At 46.1% G+C, this 21,961-nt stretch overlaps 1 protein-coding gene across 2 annotated transcripts in view; it reads left to right on the forward strand.

The window, feature by feature from the left end:
- Window positions 1–21,961, forward strand: part of LRRC9 (leucine rich repeat containing 9) — a 2,495,628-nt gene that overhangs the window by 2,178,909 nt on the left and 294,758 nt on the right. For both annotated transcript variants that reach the window (XM_069638901.1, XM_069638902.1), the window contains one exon: window positions 13,953–14,170. In XM_069638901.1, the coding sequence (XP_069495002.1) occupies window positions 13,953–14,170 (218 nt within the window). The remainder of the gene's footprint in view (window positions 1–13,952; window positions 14,171–21,961) is intronic.

Genomic DNA, 21,961 nt, shown 5'->3' on the forward strand with positions numbered 1-21,961 from the left:
TTACTCCTCCTATGTATATTTACCCAATCCTTTGCACACAAAGCACCACCACTAAACAAATACGAAGACACTCCCACATACTGGACAAAAAAAACAAAAAAAAACAACCACACAGAACAGAATCAAACAAACAAAAAGATCTCAGATCAAAACCCCAATCCTCACTATCAATTCAATAAAACCTATTAGACTTAAACAATCCTCAGATACTCACTCACCATACAATTCAATAAATGGCGTCCAAAGATCTAGATACTTACCTTCCTTGTCCTGCCTTTGGAACACCACCCTCTCAAACTCCGACAATATCAATACATCATTTATCCAATTCGTCACTTGAGGCTTCTTCCTTGTCTTCCATACCATCAACACCTGCTTTACCGCAATTATAAGTACCTTATCAGTCCACTGTCATGATGCCTACCCCCCAGGCATCCGGACCAAGCCCATCAGCTCCGGGAGCAGGCATCTAGACATTTAGTAAAACCTCAGCAGCCCTGGCTAGGGGCTATCTGGGTTCAGTCCTGGTGCCTTAGGCGTCAGGCTCATAGTAGGAATCAGTCCTGGCGCCTAAGGCGCCAGGCTCATAGTCATTACTTACCTCAGGCAGACCATGCTGCAAATGACTCCAATCCAACATGAAGCCTGAAAGGGACTATTTTTCTACGGGGACTATTTTTTACTCGGGTGTGGTTCTAGGGACTCCTTACCTGGGACTACTTTTGAGGCTATTTAAACCACACCCGACCAGCAACACACGCTTCGCATTATTCTGCATCCAGCAGCGTAACACTCACCGTGCCTGCAGCCTGCATCCAGTCTTCTGCCATGCCCGCCTCGAATCCGGAGCTCATAAAACAAAGAGGTAAGAAAGGGACAAGGTTAGAAAACAAACTTATTTCTATTCCACACCTGATTCTGGATCCATCTTGTCTCTGGACCTGTAAAGAACATCATTTCTGCACGCGCCGCACCTCCAGCTGCAGCGCCGCGCCATACTCACCAGTCTTCACAGCATCCTTCGGGTTGGCGCTGCCGCCATCATTTCTTCGCCGAACTTCGGCACCTAGGAGACAAAAGAAAACCACAAGGTGAGCCGAGGGAACCAACAAATATAATTCTTACCACCATAGACTTACCTGTGGTGACTCTCCATATTTTCACGTGCCGCATCTGTAAAGAGAGACAAAACAACACGTTTTCCTCGTGCAACATTTACCGGACAGCGCCGGGTAATACAGACTCTTACCTGAGCGCCACCAGCTGCCACAAGAGCATCTTTTCACGAGCCAGCTGCAAGACAAGAAAGGAAGGGGGGAACAAGAGTGAACATCGGACAAATTGAACTCTATGAACTTAATACTTACTGGTCCTCACCAGGAACCTCAGAGTCAATACTCTACGGAACTCTCCCGAGCCTTCAAACCAGTGAAGTAACTGGAATCGACGCGTCCCTGCAAATCCACGCAGGATAGAGAGCTCATCTTTCAAGAATATAAGGTGAGATTGCTGTGAGGACATTTTGGAGGTGATTAGTTGGGGAGGACTGTGGGGGTGCCATCACTTGAATCCACAAGTGGCTAAATCCATCTCTCCACTTGCAGGAGAATATTTCTACGGGTTAAGCAGACAAAATTAGGAGGGCAGATCCAGTCAGTCATCGCTGCACTACGCATCACGTGGGTGGAGACCACAGCTGTCCCAGGCCGACCGACACCCCTGTGGGAGCCAGATGAGCGTAACAGAACGCGAAGCCTATCTACAAATCCCCACCCGGGCATTATGGAAACCTCAGAAACCGACCAACTAGCCCTATTGTTAGGGGAAGTTAGGGCAGAAGTGCACTCCACGCGCCAAGAGAATAATGCCCTCAGGAGAGAACTGATTGTGTCAAAGGAGCGCACTGATGATTTTGCCAGACATTCACAGGGACAGGCCCTGGATAACAAACTTTTATCATTACGACAAGGTAACCAGGATCTACTAACCTATAACGCCACTTTCAATAGGTTAGTGGTGGAAACCGGATGGCCAGAGGTAAAACGAATTACATTATTTCATCGTTCCCAGACAAACCGAAACCACAGGGAAGAACGACTTTAAGAGGGGCCTTGGGGGGGGAGTGCTGTCATGATGCCTACCCCCGGGGACCCAGACCAAGTCCAGCAACCCTGGAAGCAGGCATCAAGTTACCCCAAGCAAGCCCAACAACCCCTGCTAGGGGCTATTTGGGTGCAGTCCTGGCGCCTATGGCGCCAGGCTCATATGGAGAGTCAGTCCTGGCGCCATAGGCACCAGGCTCATAGATTAAAACTTACCTGATGCAGACCATGCTGCAAACTTACCTGATGCAGACCATGCTGCAAGAGCTCCAAGCCAAAAGAGGCTTGGAAGGGACTATTTTACCTAGGGACTATTTTTTTACTCGGATGGGGCTGGGGAGGAATACTTACCTGGGACTACTTTGGAGGCTATTTAAACCACGCCCGAAGAGCAGCACACGCTTTGCGTTATTCTGCATCCAGCAGCGTAACGCTCACCATGCCTGAAAGTCTGCATCCAGTCTTCTGCCACGCCCGCCTCGAGTTTGGAGCTCCTAGAAAAAGGGAGAAAGAAGGAGAAAAGGTTAGAACAAGAGCAATACCTTTGATCCTTACCTGAATTCCCGATCCATCGCTCTTTCGAGCTGGAAGAAAGAAGTTATTTTATGCGCGTCGCCTCGCCTGCTGCAGCGCCGTGCTGAACTCACCGGCCTTCGCAGCATCTTCACATTCCACCGCATCCTCCTACATGTTCCCGCCGCACTCCGGCACCTAAGGAGAAGACAAGAACAGCAAGGTGAGCCAAGGGAATACACAGAGGAATACCCCCCATAGACTTACCTGATTTTACAACCGGGGGTACTATTCCTCTTCACGGTTCGGCGCAGCTTCCACTGCATCCTAGCCGAACCCCGGCCCCTAAGGGGAAACAAAAGGACAGCAAGGTGAAACAAAGGGACTAACAAGGGGAACCCTCCTCACCACAAAGGACTTACCTGATTTTACCGCCGGAGGCATTATTCCCCGAGACTTCATACTTTCTCTCAGCGCCTGAATAAGGGAGAAAGCAACAGATTACATATGGACATTATTTTATCGAACTGTGTTGGATAATACAAATCCTTACCAGAATATTACCGGTTGCCACGAGGAACTCTTCAGTAGGGTCAAGCTGCAACCTGCAAGGAATCGGACATGAGTGAAAGTCAGGCATTTGAACTCTTACGAACTACATACTTACGGCGTCTTGCCGGGAATATCGGAGTCAATATTGTTCTGGAACTCACCAATTCCTTCGAGCCAGTGAAGCAACAGGTTATCTACGCGCCCCTGTGCTCCGTGCAGGATGGAGAGCTCATCTTTTCAAACCATCAGGTGAGACTATAAGCGGGGACATCAAAGGTGATCAGTGGGGAGAACAGCGGGGTGGGGGTATTTACGCTCAACTCCACGGGTGGGTAATTCCCTTTCTCCATTTGCAGAAGAATATTCCTACGGGCCAAGCAAACGAAGCTAGGTGGGCCAATCCAGTCCGTTATCTCGGCCCTACGCGTCACATTAGTGGAGACCGCAGCTGTCCAGTCCAGATCGACGCCTCTGTGGGAGCCAGGTGAGCGTAACAACAACTTATATATATGCATATTCCATTCTCTCAAACATTCAGTTCTATGTAGTCATAACAACTGCATTTCCCCCAACAAAACTACCCTTAACTCCCTCCTCCCAGAACTGTTCCTAATTGTAATACATTCAATGTATACATTCAACTGCTTAACTACTCATCATTTATTCTGCCCAAATCTAAAAGTATCTGAACATCATATTACATACGTCCATAAAGGATCCGTACCCCCAATTTATTCCCCCATTATTACTGCCTAAATAACCATACACCCCATGATAACTTTAGTACAGAACCAATAAGCATCCACTTACTTGCAACATGAATAACATGAACAACTTCACCCCATTTGACTCAACATCCTTAGTGTTCTAACATATTAATAACACCTAGTCCCCCATTACACCAACTAACAATCATGTATTCCTCATGTGCAAAAACAAAGCTAACACACCCCCATGACAGTATCAATATTATCATGTTCCCCAATTAGCAACCATCAACTCACCACCCCAAATCACAAACCTCATTCAAGTCCAGCATTTGTTACCAATCACACCTCAAATGCAATTGCTAAGTAAACCTAATATATTTCCATTCCCAAATACGCAGGCATTCATCACGTCTATTCTGCACATAGAAATATTACATTCGGGATCACTGCCCAGAATAACAAATCAATTATTTATATAGCCGTAGAGAAAATACCAGAGGTTATGTCCTATTGTCATGATACAATGCTAAACGCACATATGTTACATCCAGACACTGACATGCGCACTAAACATAAGAAATTGCGCAATTACCCATTAAGCACAGCCACCTGAATATATAGAGCATTACTCATCACATTCTCCAACCCCAGCCAAACGTATTCACGCATTTAAGTCTTATAATACATGACCATATTAGTAATCCCTTCCATAATTCCCCCCAGCCCTGCCATCCTCATTGAGCTATAACAATTGATCCCTACAATGCCTACTGAAGTATGACTGCCAATAGACGAAAGCACAGAAAAGGCTGTCAATGCCCAGCTAAAAACTCACTGTACACATTTGTCAATGTAACCACAACAGCACACAATTTTATGCATCAACATAAAAAAACACCCTCCATTGCAAAAGTCGCATCCCACTTCAAATAGTCTATTTGTGCATCAGTCACCCCCAAAGTAAAGACAGCTCAACCTCACCATTTAGCGAGGAAGAGCATATGAGACCCCTAAATAACACGGCTGCTGCTCAGACAACTGTAGGGGATTATTCATTAGCGTAACAGTCGGTCCTGTTACTGTACATTCTGTAGGAGATGTGACAGGGTGGAGACGACAATGTACCTGCTAACAGAATGTGAGGAACTGACTAGCACGAGAACAAAATATGAGTGAGGCGGTGTCACGATGTAAGACACTAACTGTGGATTAGTGGTGAGAAATGTTCACTATTGGGGAAAATAATGCAATGATACTAGCAACAATGAAATTTTTGTACTGTAAAGGATGACACTATGTGGACATAGATTTTAAGGGAATTTGGGGGGGGATAAAATAAGATGATGTGAGGATTTTAACATGTTTTGTGAAGGATGGGATTTTATGAATTGTAATTGTAAAAGGTTTGTAATAAACCAAACATTTTAATTAAAGGTGAGTCTAGGATTTGCACCCATATGAAGAGAGAGCCAAAGCAATCCTCATGCCCACAGCACCTTGCAGGAGAGCCTACCAGGGTGGCTGTGACCAAAGCAGGAGTAGTATTAGTCAAGCAAGAAGACCCCAATTAAGGCGTGTCTGGGATTCGCACCCACATGAAGAGAGAGCCAAAGCAATCTTCATATGCACTGCATCTGGCAGGAGAGTGTACCAGGTTGTCTGTGAAACCAAGGAGAAGGAAATAGAAAAAGACCCTCATTGAACATTCGGAAGGCACAACAACCTGGGAGCAAGGTTGTCCTTCACTTTGGAGTTTATTTATTGCATCATTTTGGAACTTTGTTTTTGCGAGTTGAAACAGAACTCTGAGACTAAAGAAGATCCCCATTGCATATTATTTTAGGCTTAGTGTGAGGGCTGGAAATCAGAGATTTGACACGATGGTGGACTTGTTTGTTTTGGACTATCTTGACAGACTCCTTAGAATTTTTGTTTCAAGGCAGGGAAACCCCTCTAAGTAAGGTCTCTGTCAACAATCATGCCACCTGTGTGTCAATCTCCTCCTTCCAAACCCTTACACTACCTAGATCATTTTTATCTAGCAAATGGAACGGGGAGGCCAAAAGGAAAGGGGAGATGCATGTGGTGAGTTTCAGCCACTAACCATTCTTTTTTTAATCAGAGGCAGAGTTACAGGGGATTGGGTTGGTCCGGCTGCTATCCGATGTGTCTTCCCATAGATTGGAAAGAGCAGGATTCCTTGCGCTCGCTTTTCCCTCCGTAAAGCAATATTTCCTTAACTCATAAAGATCTATCTTTGCATAAAATGAGGATCTTGGACTACTGCTCTCAAAATGTCCCTGACCTTTCAAACGTTAGCAGGAGAGAATATGATAATGGCAAATGTTTCTTATACTCTAATAGCAGAATAGTATTAAAAAACAAAATGCAGGGAACGGTTATTATGAAACTAAACCTAAATCTATCCCCAGACTTCAATGCTGAACATCAAACCCAGGCAAAAATGAATGCATGAGAACACCAGTGAACCATTTTACTTTCGAGGCAAAGAGCAGGTTACTTAGGGCTCAGTGAATCAGTTTGCTGTGAGAAAGCCAAACAAACAGAACACAGCATGGGCTTATACATGTGCATTTACAGATTCAAAATGGCACCAATGTCACGGCCCATATTTAAAGGCCAGGACCAACTTTTGACAATCTGTACGTCAATTAAAACCTAACCAGTTACAGAAGGTAAAATAATAAAAATACCCAATTTCAAAATAAACTTCATTAGAGGCAAAACCAATCAGAAAACATAAAACCACTTTCTAAATTAAACAATCAATCCTGGTCCGGCAATAAAAAACAAACACTGACACAGTACTATAAGCATGGTGGGAACATGCAAGAGAGGGGAACACACAGGGAGGAAGCAGAGGTACTTTCAGCTGCTCCCTGGATACATGTGGAGGGTGCGACCTGGGAAGGAATAGACCATTTACTATCCGCTGTACAGCAGTTGCCAGAGGAGCTACCACAAAGCTAGTGGCATATTGAAAAGAAAACCTAGGTACAGGTTCTACCCACTAAACCAGATACCAGAAGGGGAAGGCCTGAGGATGGGTATTTCCTTGAAGAATCCAAGAAGATGGTTTACATTAAAGGTTTCCTTCCTGGTGTCCATTACATTGTCTAGAAAGGTCTGTGAGCTTCAGGTATCATCTTCCAAGACTCCCTACTTAGTCCTTTAGAAGGAGAAAGTGATGATTGATGTGAGGACCTTCTTCATTTCCTAAGTGATTTCATAGTTTCACTTCAGTCAAAACATCCAACTTACAGTTTTCTACCCGCCCGTTATTCTTCAAAAGAAGAGGAAAGGTTCCACTGTTTGCACTCAAGGTAAGTTCTTTGTTTTAATGTTGCGAGGACAAGAGACATTCACAAGAATACCCGGCTATGTGTGTCCTTTTCGGAGGATCATTAGGTAGGGCTATTTCGAAACAAACAGTCTCACAATTCTCTGCATTTCAGAATGGTATATCCTGGCTGGAAACGTTGTGCCAGACGTTCTCCGGGCCCATTCCACAAGAGGGCTAGCATCTGCATCGACTTTACAGAGGAGGGTACCAGCAGTAGGGATTTATCAAGCCGTGTCATGGCCTTCGCAACACACTTTCCTTTCACAAAGCATTACTACCTTTTTGCTCAATCTGGCCAAGAGGTCCTCTTTGAGAGGGCAGTGTTGCAAAGACATTTCTTGTGCAAGGTCTTCTTCCTCGCTGTTCTTCCTTCATTTTTGTCTGCACCGATATAGGAGACTATCAAAATGAGAAATCTCTAAGAGGATGCAGTCCCTGAGAAGATCATATTTCTTACCTCTTGTCATTTTCTTTCGGTGGATTCTCCTCCCACAGATTTCCATACTGACCCACATGTAGAGAGGTTATCATACTTTCAAAATGTGTACATGTTTCCCTCAGCTGCTGAGCATGGCAGGGGTGAGAAGTGAGGTCATGGGGTGCCCGGTGTGCTCTATATAATGCTGATGGTATCATTTCTAGCACCAAGGAGTTGGACTAGCAAAGGGAGTTGATGCCGATCTACACTTGTCCTCATATTGTGAAACGTTTCCGATGACAGCTGCTGCTGCAGAATGACTATCTGAATTGAGGAATCTGTGGAATGAGAATCCATCAGAACAAAAACATTACCAGAGGTAAATCATTTGTTCTTCTGTAGTCATTCAAACCTCTGGTTTGCGCTTGAAGACACAGAATACAATGGCTCAGATTCATGGATTATTTGCGCCAAATAAACGGGATTTGTGTGCCATTCTGTCCGCAAATCCCCGTTTAACTAATGGGGACTTGCGGGCAGAATGGCGCACAAATCCCGTTTTTTTTGCGCAAATAATCCATGAATCAGGCAGAATATGTTTCAAGTTAAGTCAGTCTTTCTATAGAGTCTCTACTTGGCTTGCTATTCTGATCAAGACCAGTAATTTTAAGTCTGTGTGTGAATGGCTACATCCTACAAAATGATGGACCATCTGGGAAGTTAGTCTTTTTTCAAAATCTTTGTTACCCTATACGTTTATTTGCTTGCGTGGTGTTGCATCCTAATATGGGTTGTTACACTGGCATAATATACATTGTAGATACAATTCCCAGTTTAGCAATTAATATGTACTGATCATTTCTAAACAAGGTCTCCACATTGGAAAACATCCATTTTGGTGTTGAAATCGGATCAGGAGCATTTTCCATATGAATGGCGAACAGTTTAGGGAAAACCTCTTAAGGCTGTTATTGTTGAGTTGGACGTCTCTTACTTTTATAACAAATGGACAGTGTCATGCATGTTTCCCTTTTTCAATGGCAGATAGTGTAGTTTCTTATCTTCTAAACTATGATCAAGGCAAGACCAATTTTTCTTGATAGTTTGTCTGATTTGTTGGCTATAACCTGAAAATATAACACACACAAGTCGGTTCAGATTCAGGATTAGTCTCTGTCATTATACCAGGTTCTTCAATGCAGCATTGATTAAGCCTTTTTGGGTAAGTGTGGTTCAAAAGACATATATGTAAACCTTCAACTTAACTGAAATAATCTGTTGCTAAAGTGCAGTTCCATCTTATTCTTAGCATATGGCTGTAAGGTAATTCCTCTCTTTTGGACTTTGGGGGCTGGCTCCAATACTGTAGACATAATTTATATTAGTAGCCTCTTTAAATTGCCTATTTTCATTTCCACTCGCGTTTGCACTGCGGGGGTCTCCTTTCCCCCTAAACCTGTAATTGTAAACTGTTTACCTTTAAATCGTATCGAATTACCATGAATCAAAGAGGCCTCCGCCCTGGTGTATATCAGTGCTCGCACCCCTTGTGTATTTCCTGGCCCCAAAAAAATCTTAACATCAACTAGAGGCCGCCTATCCACTTTTATGCGGGCAGACACTGCCGGAGCGTGACCGAAGCCCTAGTCAAACTTTGAATGAGTGTGACTCGACTCCGCCTCTAGCATCGCACTCACCACCTTTCTCAAATCAGCGTATGTCGACTGGTACGGGGAAGGTGTCCCCATAGACCCTTCGTCTTGTTCTTCCACAGGGGGAGCAGAAGGTAAGGCGTCCCCCTGTGGCGTGGTGACTACTTGTTTCTTAACCTGTTTATAGTGCTCTTTGGCTGCAAGTCCTCGTTTTTTGTATAATTCATACATCACTTTGGTTTCAATGCCATCAATTTCCTCGTGTGGCACACCATCTTTTAACAAAGCCAAAAACATATCTTTCCGGGACACTCGGGAGTCTCTGCTACCTTGCCTCCTGCCTTCAGTTCTTCTCTCACTACTCCCCACTCTCTCCCGTGGCTTGTTATCGCTCTTATCCCATTCTCCCAGATCTGCAAGTTGCCGAATGGCATCTGCTACCTCATCAGTAGCCTTGCCCGTCATGCCTCCGAGCAGAGTCATAAAGACACTTTTGTATGCGGGTGGCGCAGTTCTAATCACCATGTTTCGAGTTGAAACTGAGAGCGGCACGGCTCCCATGTGATCAGGAGCATCTATGTGAATCGCCTCTTTCATAGCATGCTCTCTGACTTTATGAATTGCTTCTCTTACTTTCTAGACTGGTTGAATCAAAAATATCACCATCCCACTTATGCCGGACTACTCGGACTGCTGCCCTCTCGGCCACCGCCTGATATGTGTCGGCCTTATCTTTAAACAGTTTCATTTGAATCTGCTGCATTAACGCAGTCTGCTGTTCTGCAGCTAGCTCTCTCTCTAATCGCAAAACCTAATTTTTCATTTCCACCTTCATTTGATGTATTTTCCTATAAGCATGCAAAAGAACCCAACCTCGCCTACCTAATGTCGCACATTCTTTGCCACGTTCTACTGGAACTTGTTGCAAGCATGCAATTACATCAGCCGGATCGGCATCTCCCAATCCTTGATCCCAAGTTTCACTTAAACCGGCACCACATGCCCACGCCTGAGCCAATTTATCATATGGACTCTTAGTCCAACCTTGGATAACAACATCAGAACAGTCACCGCCAGCGGTAACGTCGTTCTTCTTGAACAAACTACTCATTATCGCAAACAAAGCAAAACCTTGTTGAACCTATATATTTTCTTCTCCACACTGCAATCACTCCCACAGGCACTCAAACACTTACAAAGGAGAAATTCACTATTCAAAAACTTCACTTACACGACAACCAAATCCTATCTCCGTTTCAACAGATTCTTGGATACTCGGAACAACTCATCACGAGAATCCTGTTCGTGATGCCAAAAATGTATTGCTCTGCCCCAAAAAGTGCACGGAACAACCATAAATCACCAATGCAATTATAGAGCAAATACTTTGAACCATAAACAGACAGACACAATAACTCACAGCCACGCACTCTTAGAAGATAAATCAGCTCTTTACGGCTATTTATTTAAAGCTTAAAAGTACATAGAAATAACTCACAAAAATAATATAGGCATAGATCACAGAAGAAGTAGAGAAGTCAAAAGGAAATACATCACCGTGAGCGTAACAGGATTCCTCATCTCGTCCAGAAGCGACTGGAAGACCCCGGGAACAGCCAGGCCGAGAGCACCACAGCTCACAGGAAGGCCGGACGTAAGCGTCCTTTCTCCGGCTGAAGTCTCACCTGACCACCTCCGGGTTTCCGCATATATGCACACTCCACATAGGGGAGTTAATTCTCGAACTTTCTGGAAATTGCACTTGCGCAGTTGAGGAACAGCCGTCGGTTGCCAGCTGGGTCAATCGAGCGCTTCCCCCCAAGAAGCGCAGTGCCTCCCTTCTCTAAAAACACGCTCCATGGAGAACAGTAACAAGCCATAACAATGTTAGCTTTCCCAGCAGAAATGGCCCTGACCGCATACCAGGTTTGGAAAGCATGTTTGTCTCAGCACTGTGAATCTAACACTCAGCAAAATGTGTGCAGCGTTTCACTGCGGTATGAAGTAAATATCCAACATGGCTCTGAGCGCTCCCAGAATGCATTGCGCACCTGCGCCATTTTGGATCAAGCATAACAGTTTCCAAAAACAAAGTTCCCAAGTGTTAGCGGGAGTCTCTTCTCCTGTTCCTTCTCCAGTTCACAACTGTTGCCTCAAGTCTGGTTCATTATCCTGCCAGACTTCACTGTAAAGACAGTTCCCAAGTATCAGGTGGAGCCTCTTCCCCTGTTACCTTTCCAGTTCACAACTGTTTCCTCAAGTCTGGTTCATTATCCTGCCAGACCTGACTGTAAATCTTAGAATTTGAGAAAATATCTCTTCTCCATGCACTGGGTGCTTGACCCCTTGGTTTGGCTTCTTGTATCTCTCTTTCTTTCTTATATGGTTCCCAGACCCCTCTGTGCTGTGTTGGCATTTCCCAGCGATCTCCGCAGTTTGTTTCTCTTCTTTGTGGGTCCAAGACCCCTTTAGATTATCTCGGGACCTCCCCCACGTGTTTTGGACCTTAGCCCCGAACTATGCTTCTTCAGCCTTGTGTGGGTCCCTGACTCCTGGGTACTGCTTTGGCAGGCCTCACCCGACTTCATGTGGGCCCCAGACCCTAGTACACTGTTCTGGCAGGGTTTCTCCGACTTCTTATGTGTCCCAGACCCTGGTGTGTTGCTTCTGTGGCACCATCGTCCCTATTTCACTTAATCAACTGAACAGACCTGGTGTACTCTCCTGCCAGGTACTGCTCTACATAGAATTTGGAACAATTTCTTTCCAGCTTTTATTGTTATCTTGTTATCCCTTTGTGTCTCCCGGATATTGGTATGTGTCCCTTACCTTTCTTTGGCCCCCTCTATGTCCCACCAGCCAGCCCAGGCCTTTCTCTACCTCTGGGATATGCTGTCATGTTCTCCGGTCTGTCCTGGGAGTAGAGCGGGGCTTCACTGTTGCTTCCTCACTCAGCATCCTGCTCTCTGCGGCTCTGTAGTAGGTTGCTCTATCTCGCATCCTCGACTGCATGGCTTCTTTTTTTGGCTTTGCCGGTCAGGTTTTCTTCTTCCCCGACACCAGACAAGGTCCTGCTCCACGAACTCAGTGGAGGCACTCGTGCCTCCTCGAGAGTGTCTCGCCCTCTTCTCCACGGGTCTCTCACCACGGAACCAGCGTTTCGCTCCTCCAGGGCCGGCTTGATGAGGTACGTAGTCCTTCTTTGGTTTTTATTTCTTTGGCTGCCTCTAGTAAGCTGTACCGCGTATGTTGGTTCTGCGGTGGGCTTGGGCCTCTCCGGTTGATCTTCTTTGTGCCAGTGATTGTAGGCACTCCACATAGGTGAGCCTCAGTCTTCCTCGTCCCAGTATGATTGGAGTTATTGAAGTCCTCTAGTCTAGAGAGGTACATAGAGGTGTGGGAGACTGAAGGGGAGTGAGTGGGGTGAGAGGAGAGAAGGAACAGAAATTAAGCGGGTGAATACCACTTTCTCCCAAGGCTATCGTCAATGGTCCCAGAGAGGGCTTCCCTCCCCATGAGATCCACCCACTGAGTACCACCCCCAAGGGGACTGTCGGGTAGCTGCCTCAACTTCCTGGCCTCATGGAAAGGGGCTTCACCCATGGGAGCAGTGACAATACCCTGGGATTCGTTACAGCTAGCATATTATATGATCTTGCTATATTGATAAGGGCAATCTCAGCCACTACTTTCCCTATAAAAAAAATGCCCAAACCCTGTTCCTAAACTTGCAGTGCATAGAGACCCAAGCCACACCTCACAGATGAGGGCCAATGAGCCTAGAACATGTTTGGAGTTGTTTGTGGTCTTGTGCAAAAGGATGTGACCTATCAGTTTGGGCTGGGGTGCCCCTTTTGGGTGTGAACAAGCTTGATTTGCATATGGTCTCATCCCTTCTTCAATGGTATGTCAGGCTAAAAAGCGATAGTCTGGAGGGTTTCGTAGAGCAATGCCAGACATTATGATTCATTCCACCCTTCTGAGCATCATTCTGTTTTTTATTTTTTTTAAATGTATTTATTGTGATTCTGTTTGCTCTAAGTCAACCTTGCACAAAGCTTAAAATGAGATAAAAAGAAGTAAAAAAGCATATAAATACATTAATACACAGACACAAATGTTGCCATTATACATAGTAAAATAGTTAATCAGAACCATCCATAAAAGGATAGATGGAGTCCACTATCAAATTTAGCAATACAGCGAAATTAAAAGGAAGGATAAGGAGGTACACAATATTCGTCCGTAGAAGGAGATAGGTAGATACCAGTTAAAGCAGTACATTTAAAATTTCAGCTCTATTCAAGATTTGTATGACTTTTTGTCATTCTGTTTTGTGCATGCTTGAACTTGCACTTCCTCACTGCCCACAGTTTAGTAAATGTAAAATAAGTGAGACTGGCCACGTTGAATGTTGTTCATTACCTTCACTGTAAATTAAGAGGTTCTGTAATGAATACATTTTAATTCTTCCTAATGATTATTCATGGCATTTTGCAAATACTCAATACTGATTCTGATCCTCCAATTTTCCCAAAAAGAAAAATGTGTTTACTGATTAAGGGAAAGCTCTATGTGAGGCTTATCTTACTTGCAGAGGGGAGCATATTTCAGTTGATTTTTTTCTTTTTTTTTCTTCAGGAAATGAAATCAGCCATGTTGAAGGATTGGAAGGCTTAGCGCATCTGCAAAAGCTGGTGTTGAATCATAACCGCGTTAAAGTGATCACTGAAGCCTCCTTTTCTAAGCAGAGAGGCCTTCAGGAACTTCATTTAGAGGAGAACAGACTGCGAGAACTTAACCATTTTCAGCATTTGTTACAACTGAAGAAGCTCTTTCTTGGATTTAACAAAATTCAGGTACTGTTTACCAAAAATATCTTTTAAGCCATGATTTGAAATGTTAGACACCCTTAACTGCTGTGACAGAGTCATGGATATAACCCTGTCGGAGGGGGCCCTGGGCCTCTCTCAACCTGGGGTATGCTGCCTATCATGGAAGTTGAGAGGGTCCTGTCTCTGACTCCCTGATGTGTTTGGAATCGTGCATGTACATTCTTTTGCTGTCACAATGCCTATCAACCTCTGTCCTGGGCAGTCTCTTTTTCTAATTTTTCAGGTGGATCCCAAGCGACTACAGTTACCAGCATACACAACCCTCCTCATGCAGCTAGAATGGCTAATGGATCCCAAGATGCAACACCTCCCAAAGACCAAAAACATGGACTACAAATACCAGAATGAAACTGGGTTAAACTGCCAAAACCCGTCCTGAAACAGAAAAAAATAAGTAGTTGCTCTAATGAGATGGAGTGTCCTCCCCCATTCAGGAGCATAGTGGGTGACCCGAAAGCTATCACAGCGTAGCCGTGCATGCTGCATGGGGACAGTAGAGCAGTGGGGGCACAGCTGGAACCACCAGGGAGCTGCCCAGCACTAGGGGAGACCAGTGAACTCTCCCAAAAAACTTTGTGAACAGTAATTTACCAGAGTTAGTGGAAGAACAAAGGACATACAATGCCAGCGACCACATGACAGACTAGAAGCAAATGGAGGTGGGAAAAGGATGGGGCTATAGTCCCTTATGAAGACTACCTGGGGAAATTCCAGCCCATAAGGATAGGAGAAAGGAGGAGTTGAGAATCGACAAAATGGATACTGGCCCAGGGAAGTAGCTGGTCAGAGTACCCACTGGAGGCTCACAGACATTTATAGAAAGGAGGGGAAGGGCTCTATAAATCCAGGAGAGTAAGTCTGGCAAGAAAGGTGCTCAGGTGAGTTGGGAGAAGGTGGATGAGGGCAAATAGACCAGTGAGTAGTGTGCAGTAGGTGGAGGAGTATCTGGAAGAGAGTTCTGGCATGTTTGGAGAGAGAGTGAAAGTCAGATGTTGAGAATGAGAGACTGGTGCCAATTTTATTGTAGGAATGTGAGTGTGAGAGTGAGAAAAACAAGTAAGATCAGGAGAGTTAGGAGGGAGCAGAGACAGGAGGAGTGAGAGGCAGAATTTGGAAGAGAGAGACGAATGGTGATAAGACCAGCAGGAGATAAGAGAATAGAGAAATGGAATGAGAGGAGGAATACTATCAGGAGAGCTACAGAGGATGTGGTCAGGAGAAGTGAGAGGAGAGATAAGACCAGGAGGGGGGAGGATGGTAGATAGACAGAGTTGGAGTAGATAAGAGGAGTGTCAGTGGAGAGTACCACAACAAAATCAGACTACCCTAGTTTGGTTAACCTCTGAAGCCCCTGAGGATGATAGAGAGATAAGGATACAGCCTTTAGGCTTCCTAAGATTAGGGTCAGCCTAGACATTAGGGGTACATAGTTATAGTGATGAAATCTTGTATCAGACATTTTGGGAGTAGAGAGCATGGACTAGGGAGGGGGGAGCCCCTTTTAAGGTTGAGGGCAAGTGTACAACAACCACCCCCAGACTCAGATCCTAAACTGGCACTTTTTTGTACGGTATGTTATGTTTAAAACTGAAAATGTACACATAACGTCATGTAAGTTATTGACATTGCCACACTGCCTTATGAGTCACAATGTGAATAATTTGTCGGCAGGTCATGAGCATGTACCCAGATTAGCTGTCAGCTGCCTTTTTTTTTAATCTGCTTTATTATATATAGACACTTTTTCTGCTTCTGCCTCCCATTTGTTCTCTGCCTTTTAGATCGTTCAACTGCCTCACTGCCACAGTGGTCCATGGTATCTTGTTGGCGAGGCTGTCCCTCAATTTTTCTTCTTCTGCTTGTAAATTAATCTCCTCATACTACTATGTCCCTTCCCTTTCCTCCATACTGAATGGGTGTCCCATTTCCCCCCACATAAATGTCCTTTTGCCCTTTAATTTAGAGCGTGTGTAGGCACAGCCGCGGGTGTAACCACGCCCAGCTGGCCCCACTCACCGGCACCTCACCTCAGTCCTCTTCTCATCTCGGACAGGAACGGACCTGCCCCGTGCCTCAGGACACATTTTTGCTGCATGGCAGCCTTTTTCCCCTGTGTTTTTTCCTTTCTCCGGCTCTGGCACCTTGCTCCCCGGCATATGTCGGTCGTGAGCGTGTTTACATGGTGCTCCTCCTGAAAGCGATCCTTCCCTGCATCGGATCCCCACTCGTTCTGTTTGCAGAGTCTGGGGTCCGGTCACAGGTGGGATTATTGCGCGGCTTGCAACGCACTTACTCTGAGGTCATTGAAGAACTGGTTATCTAGGTGGAGGGAGATTTTCTCGCTGTCTCCTCCAGAACATCTCAAGTCCTCCACGGGTCAAAGACCACCAAACAGGCAAGTTCAATTTTTTCTTCTGCACCTCAGTGGGGTGACTCCTTCCCAGGGAGTTCTTCCACTGAGAGGGGTCCACGTGATCCTGGTACTGGCCCACCGACTGAGGCCTCCAAGGCTCCCAGTCCACATACAAAGGGATCTATGGATCTTCCCAGGTCCCGAGTTGAGGGGCCGATCGGCTATAGTACCTGACATTGCTCTGAGGGATGTGACAGCCCTATTACCAGGCTTAGGCTTGAGGGGATGCATAACCATGACCAGACTAACGGGCGGCTGCCTGAGGGTGCAATAGCCCTCTGTCCAAGCCAAGTCCCGAGGGCATACAAAGGCCTAAAGTTCAGGGTTCCACACTGAGCAATGCGCCTCCATGCATTCCCCCCATATCTACCAGAACAATTACATCAAGTCACTCGGTAATACCAAGGCTGCAGTCAGATGAAGAATATATTGCCTCATCTCCTTCAGAGTGGGCTACTCAATCTCATACAAGAGCTAATATACATTTGTCACCAATTACTTGGAACATTTCTTACCCCACTCATTCTGTCAGATATGCTGTGGGAAGTGGACCGCAGCTGAGACCAACAGGGTAGGACGCTGGTGGCTACCTGGACTCTGACAGCAGTAGCGCAGCCTTCAGACCCTCAGTTGCCTAGAGCACAGGCGGAATGCGAGGAACATTTCTTTCACCATTTTATGCACTTAATGAGGTTGCAGCAAATGACAGGCATTTTAAAAAATCTCATTAAAGAGGTGGTGCCTCAGGTTCAGTCCCTACAGGCCGAGCAACCTATGCCTCCTCCGCCTCCCCCTCCTCCTCCGCCTCCTCCTCCTCCTCCTCCTCCAATAATACAGATGCCTCCTCAGCCAATTCAACCTTCTCCTGCTCACCTGCAAACGCAGGGTGAACCAGTGCCTCAGACACCAGCTCCACTCCTGGATACGCAAGACAAGGTAGTATCCCTCTACAAGGGCAAGAAGCACCATGACGATGCACGCACAGCACTCTGACAAAGAAGAGGAAGATGCCCCTTCCTCGGCCAAGGCCTTCTGTTAGGGAGAATTCTCTCTTTAGGCTGAATTTCCTAACCTAGTGAGTCCCCCAGCAGCTTTGCTGGATTTCTGGAGTTTGTTTTTTTCCTCCTGCCAAGAGTGAGACTCTTTTCCTCCCACTCTTGGACATGATTAATGGTATTCCTTTGACTGGTAATGTGTTTTATGGGCTCTGGGGTCCTTTACTCCATAGGGTCTCATGTGTTTTTCCTATGTGCGTTACACCGCACCCTGCGTGCAGTAACACCGGGGTGTCATAGTGACACCCCACCATAGACTCCATACCCTGGGACTGACTACTGTCTCCCAGGGCATGTAAAGTCACCATTGGCTTTACTAGTCCCAAATTATTAACAGAAACCAGTACAAACCATCCTATTGTGGACGTACTGGTTGGGGCAATTCGATTGCCCCGGGGTCTGTTAGTCGAGGGGGCACATCTCCGTCCCCCCAGATCGAGTTTTGGCTGGTGGCAGTGGAAACTACTTTTTATATTCAACTGCGAATATTTTCCTATGGGATTTTCCCATTGTTTGAGGCTACCAACTTTAATTATTTAATTCTCATAGCCTCGAACATACCGCCGGTTTATTTAATTAATATTAATTCTCCGGTTGGTATTTTTTGCCAAGACTCGATTCTAAAATGGCGTTTGTGTTCTCTTCTGTGACTCCAACCCAAGTCGAGCCCTTTGTTCCACTTTTTTGGCGGGCTTCTCCACAGAAGCCTACAAAAGTGGTGCCACTCTGTCTGGGTACCACAGGGGATGTGGGAGGGGGTTTAGGCACCCTGGACCGAGTTACCTTGGTAACTCAGGTCGCACTCTTGTGTGATTGGCCCAAGTGGTGAGCCGGCCAGCTCACCACTTAGCATGTTTGAGTGACAGCTATGCTGAGTGAATGGGGGTTTTCTGCATAAAAGCAGAGCTTTGGGGACTGGAACTTCAGAAGTCACCACAGGACCTGAGAATCCGACGAGGGAGAAGCTGAGCCGACCTACCACGACGACACCACCGGTGGAGCCCTGCAGAACCGACTCACCACTTCCCGACGACAGAGAAGATCTCCCGGCTGGAGAGGCTTCTTCCCCTGACTGGTGGGCACAACCAGTTTTCCTTTCTTTCTTCGCACCCCAGCCCGGTTTGTGGTCGAACTGCCCGTGCCAAGCACCCCGGCGGCCGGATAGCCACACACCACTGAACCGCGAATCACCGGACCGCTCCTTGTACCTGAGAAACTCTGCGGCTGGTTTCTTCCCTGGCAGTGCAACGGACTCCTGTCTTCCTCCACGACGAGATCCTCTCTTCCCCCGGACGAAGCACCGACTTGCACCCGCTGCCAGGAACAACTGCCCCCGCTGGAATATTCTCACCACTTTAAGGTACCGTGTCCGCCAGGCCTCCCTTTCTAAAGATTGCTACAAGGTAATAATAACTCCTTAACCTTCTGGACTGGGCTGGCCGCCTTGACCCTCTAACTGGTCCCTTTCTTTGGTCCAACTCTTTTTGAACCTTTACGAGACTCTTGTGCACTGTAACCGTGTGACCTTGGACACATTTCGTTTGATCCTCTTAAAGCGGATCCGGCCTACTGACTCTGAATTCACGGTGTTACTTTGCCTTCCTCTCTTGTGTGTTTGTGAAAAAGTGTTGGGATATCTTTCAGTTTATTCTCTGTTTTTCTCTCCCTTTTTAAAACGAGTTATTAGAGTGCCATCTACGTTAAGCGCTCACCGCTGTCTGAAAATAAGTGGGGCTTTACTTAAGACTTGTCTAATATTCTTTTAAGGGAGTGTATATCTTTTAGTGACCGTGTTTTTGAATTGCTTACTATTAGTGCCTGTGTGTTTTTCTAGATGTGGTTTTAAATAAATAATTGTATCTCGTTTACACCAAGCCCCGGTCAGCGTTTACTTGTTCTACTGTGTTCTCTTGACCTATTGTGAATACTCTGTATACTGCCTAACTCTTCTTGAGGGAAGTCTGACTGCTCAGCCACAGCTACCAAGTGAATCTGTGTGGTACAGACTGCTACCAAGTGGGTTTACTGCCAAACACCTGTAGTCCTAAATCTTTTGCAGTGGTCCCAGAGGGAACTGCACAGGTTTCTGCCTAACACCTTCCACAACCATTTCGAGGGGTTGGCAGTTTTTCTGGGGGTTCCAATGCCTCAGCAGGAAGGAGCAGTTTTGGCAGAAATATTATCGCTACAGGCGACTAGCCAGTCTGTCATTCCTCTCCAGAAAGTTGTGTTGGAGGTGGCCAAAACGTTGTGGTTAAACCATACTCTTCTCAAGCTGTCAACAAGTGTCTAGATGCTAGATTCAGACAAGTGGATGTGGAGACTATATTGTTGGTCTCACACCCACCACTGCATTCATCTGTGGTGCAGCAGCTTCTTTATATTCAAAACCTGCTGCATCATCTTCCACGGCAACATCTGCAAATGCTTGCCTCTCAAAAGAGGACAAGCTTCTGGAATCATTTTGTAAAAAAGTTTACCTCAATGCCAGTTTACACTTAAGACAGGCAAACACAGATGTGTGTCTCACTGCAGCGAACCAAAAAACTATGGAGGGAAATTAGTGACTTTCTCCCAGATTTACCTATAGAAGCAAAGATCATAGCACAAGACATGCTAGATGCCTCATTGTCACACATTGACATTGCAAGCAGAGGGCTGTGTGTGGGGACAGACATGAGACGTTCAGCTTGAATGCATGCCACCAGGTTTATGTCTGACGTCCACGACAGGATTTTGGAGCTTCCTTTTGAGGGTACAGAGCTCTGCCATTCCTCCACCGGTGAGGAACTTACTAAGAAAAAGTCTAGTACCCAAACGGTTAAAACATTGGCTGTACTATCCAAGCCAGTGTCTAAACAACCTCAGGTCAGATCAGACCAGAGGCCCTAATTATTTGGAGGTTTTAGGGGATTTCAGGAATGGAAGGCCCGCAACTGGACCGTTCCACCAGCACTCATCGTAGGAAACAGCAGCGCATGGGCCCTAAAGGGTTCTTCTCGCCCCCCCCTCCTTGTCACAAGCCTCGGAATCAAAGATGAAATAAGGAAAGCATTGGGATCCACTCTATCCCAGTGGGGGGCAGGCTGGCTCGATATGTGCTTCAGTTGCATCATCTTTTTCAAGACCCATGGCTGCTTTCTGTGTTTTCAATTGATTTCGACTGTTTCTTATGCAGGATAGGTTCAGGGACATTTGGGCAGTGGTCAGGCATTTTCTTTCCAGGCCTTCCGCCTCAGCGTGGTGGTACAGGCACTTGCTGGGCCTCCTGATGTCCTGTGTGCACACGTTTCCCCTGGCCAGATGCAGGTGGCAAGCTCATGGGACCAGGAATCGGGAAGCCAATCAGATAGGATCTCCATTCAGAACTTCCGAGTTCGGGGTCTATGCGGGTGGACAAAGAGTCCAATGTAATGATTGGAGCTCCTTTACAACCAGTCCCACCTTCTGCAATGATTACTACAGATTCATCGATGGAAGGTTGGTGGTCACTTTACAGTCACATTAATTTAACGGGAAGTGATGCAAAGTGGAGAAACAGCATTTCATAACCTACCTAGAGTTGTTAGCCAGTGCAGTAGCTCTCAGATCCAGCCAATGATCCAGTTCAAAACAGTTTTGGTCAGGACAGAGCGCTCCACTGCTATGTATTATCTCGACAAGCAGGGAGGGACAGGGGTCCCGGCTGTATGCAAATTAGCAGTACAGACTTGGAACTGGGCAGTGGATATGGGGATCATCCTATGGCAGTTCACCGACCAGGAGAAGACAACTCAGAAGCGGACAGATTGAGCAAGCTTGCAACCACTTCTTACGAGTGGCAACTCAGCCTAGAAGCCCTGAGCAGGATTTTCCTCAAGTGGGGTCATCCGGAGGTGGATCTTTTTGCCACAGAGGCAAACACTAAATGTCTTCACTTTGCTTCCTGGACAGGAAATCTCTAGGGGATGCATTTCAGATACAAACAGACCCTCTCTGGGGTTATACTTCCCCTCCAACCCCCCCTTTTTCAAAGGGTGGTTTGCAAAATCAGGATTCAGACAACTGCAGAATTATTCTGATAGCGCCCCACTGGCCATCGAGAGTGTGCTTCTCCGATCTGCTCCATCTTTCACAGTCAGAGCCCATTCAGTTGCACACGGGGCAACATCACCTATTAACACAGCATAAGGGATCGGTTATCCGACAAGCTAGCCCTCTCAGCCTAGTTCCTGAAGAGCCAGCGTTAGTGGATTTGGCTCTGTCACAGAAGAATGTGGAAATCATTCAAAAGTCTTGTAAGGAGTC

Source organism: Ambystoma mexicanum, chromosome 14, assembly GCF_040938575.1.
Source record: "Ambystoma mexicanum isolate Mex_15411 chromosome 14, UKY_AmexF1_1, whole genome shotgun sequence".
Lineage (NCBI taxonomy): Eukaryota > Metazoa > Chordata > Amphibia > Caudata > Ambystomatidae > Ambystoma > Ambystoma mexicanum.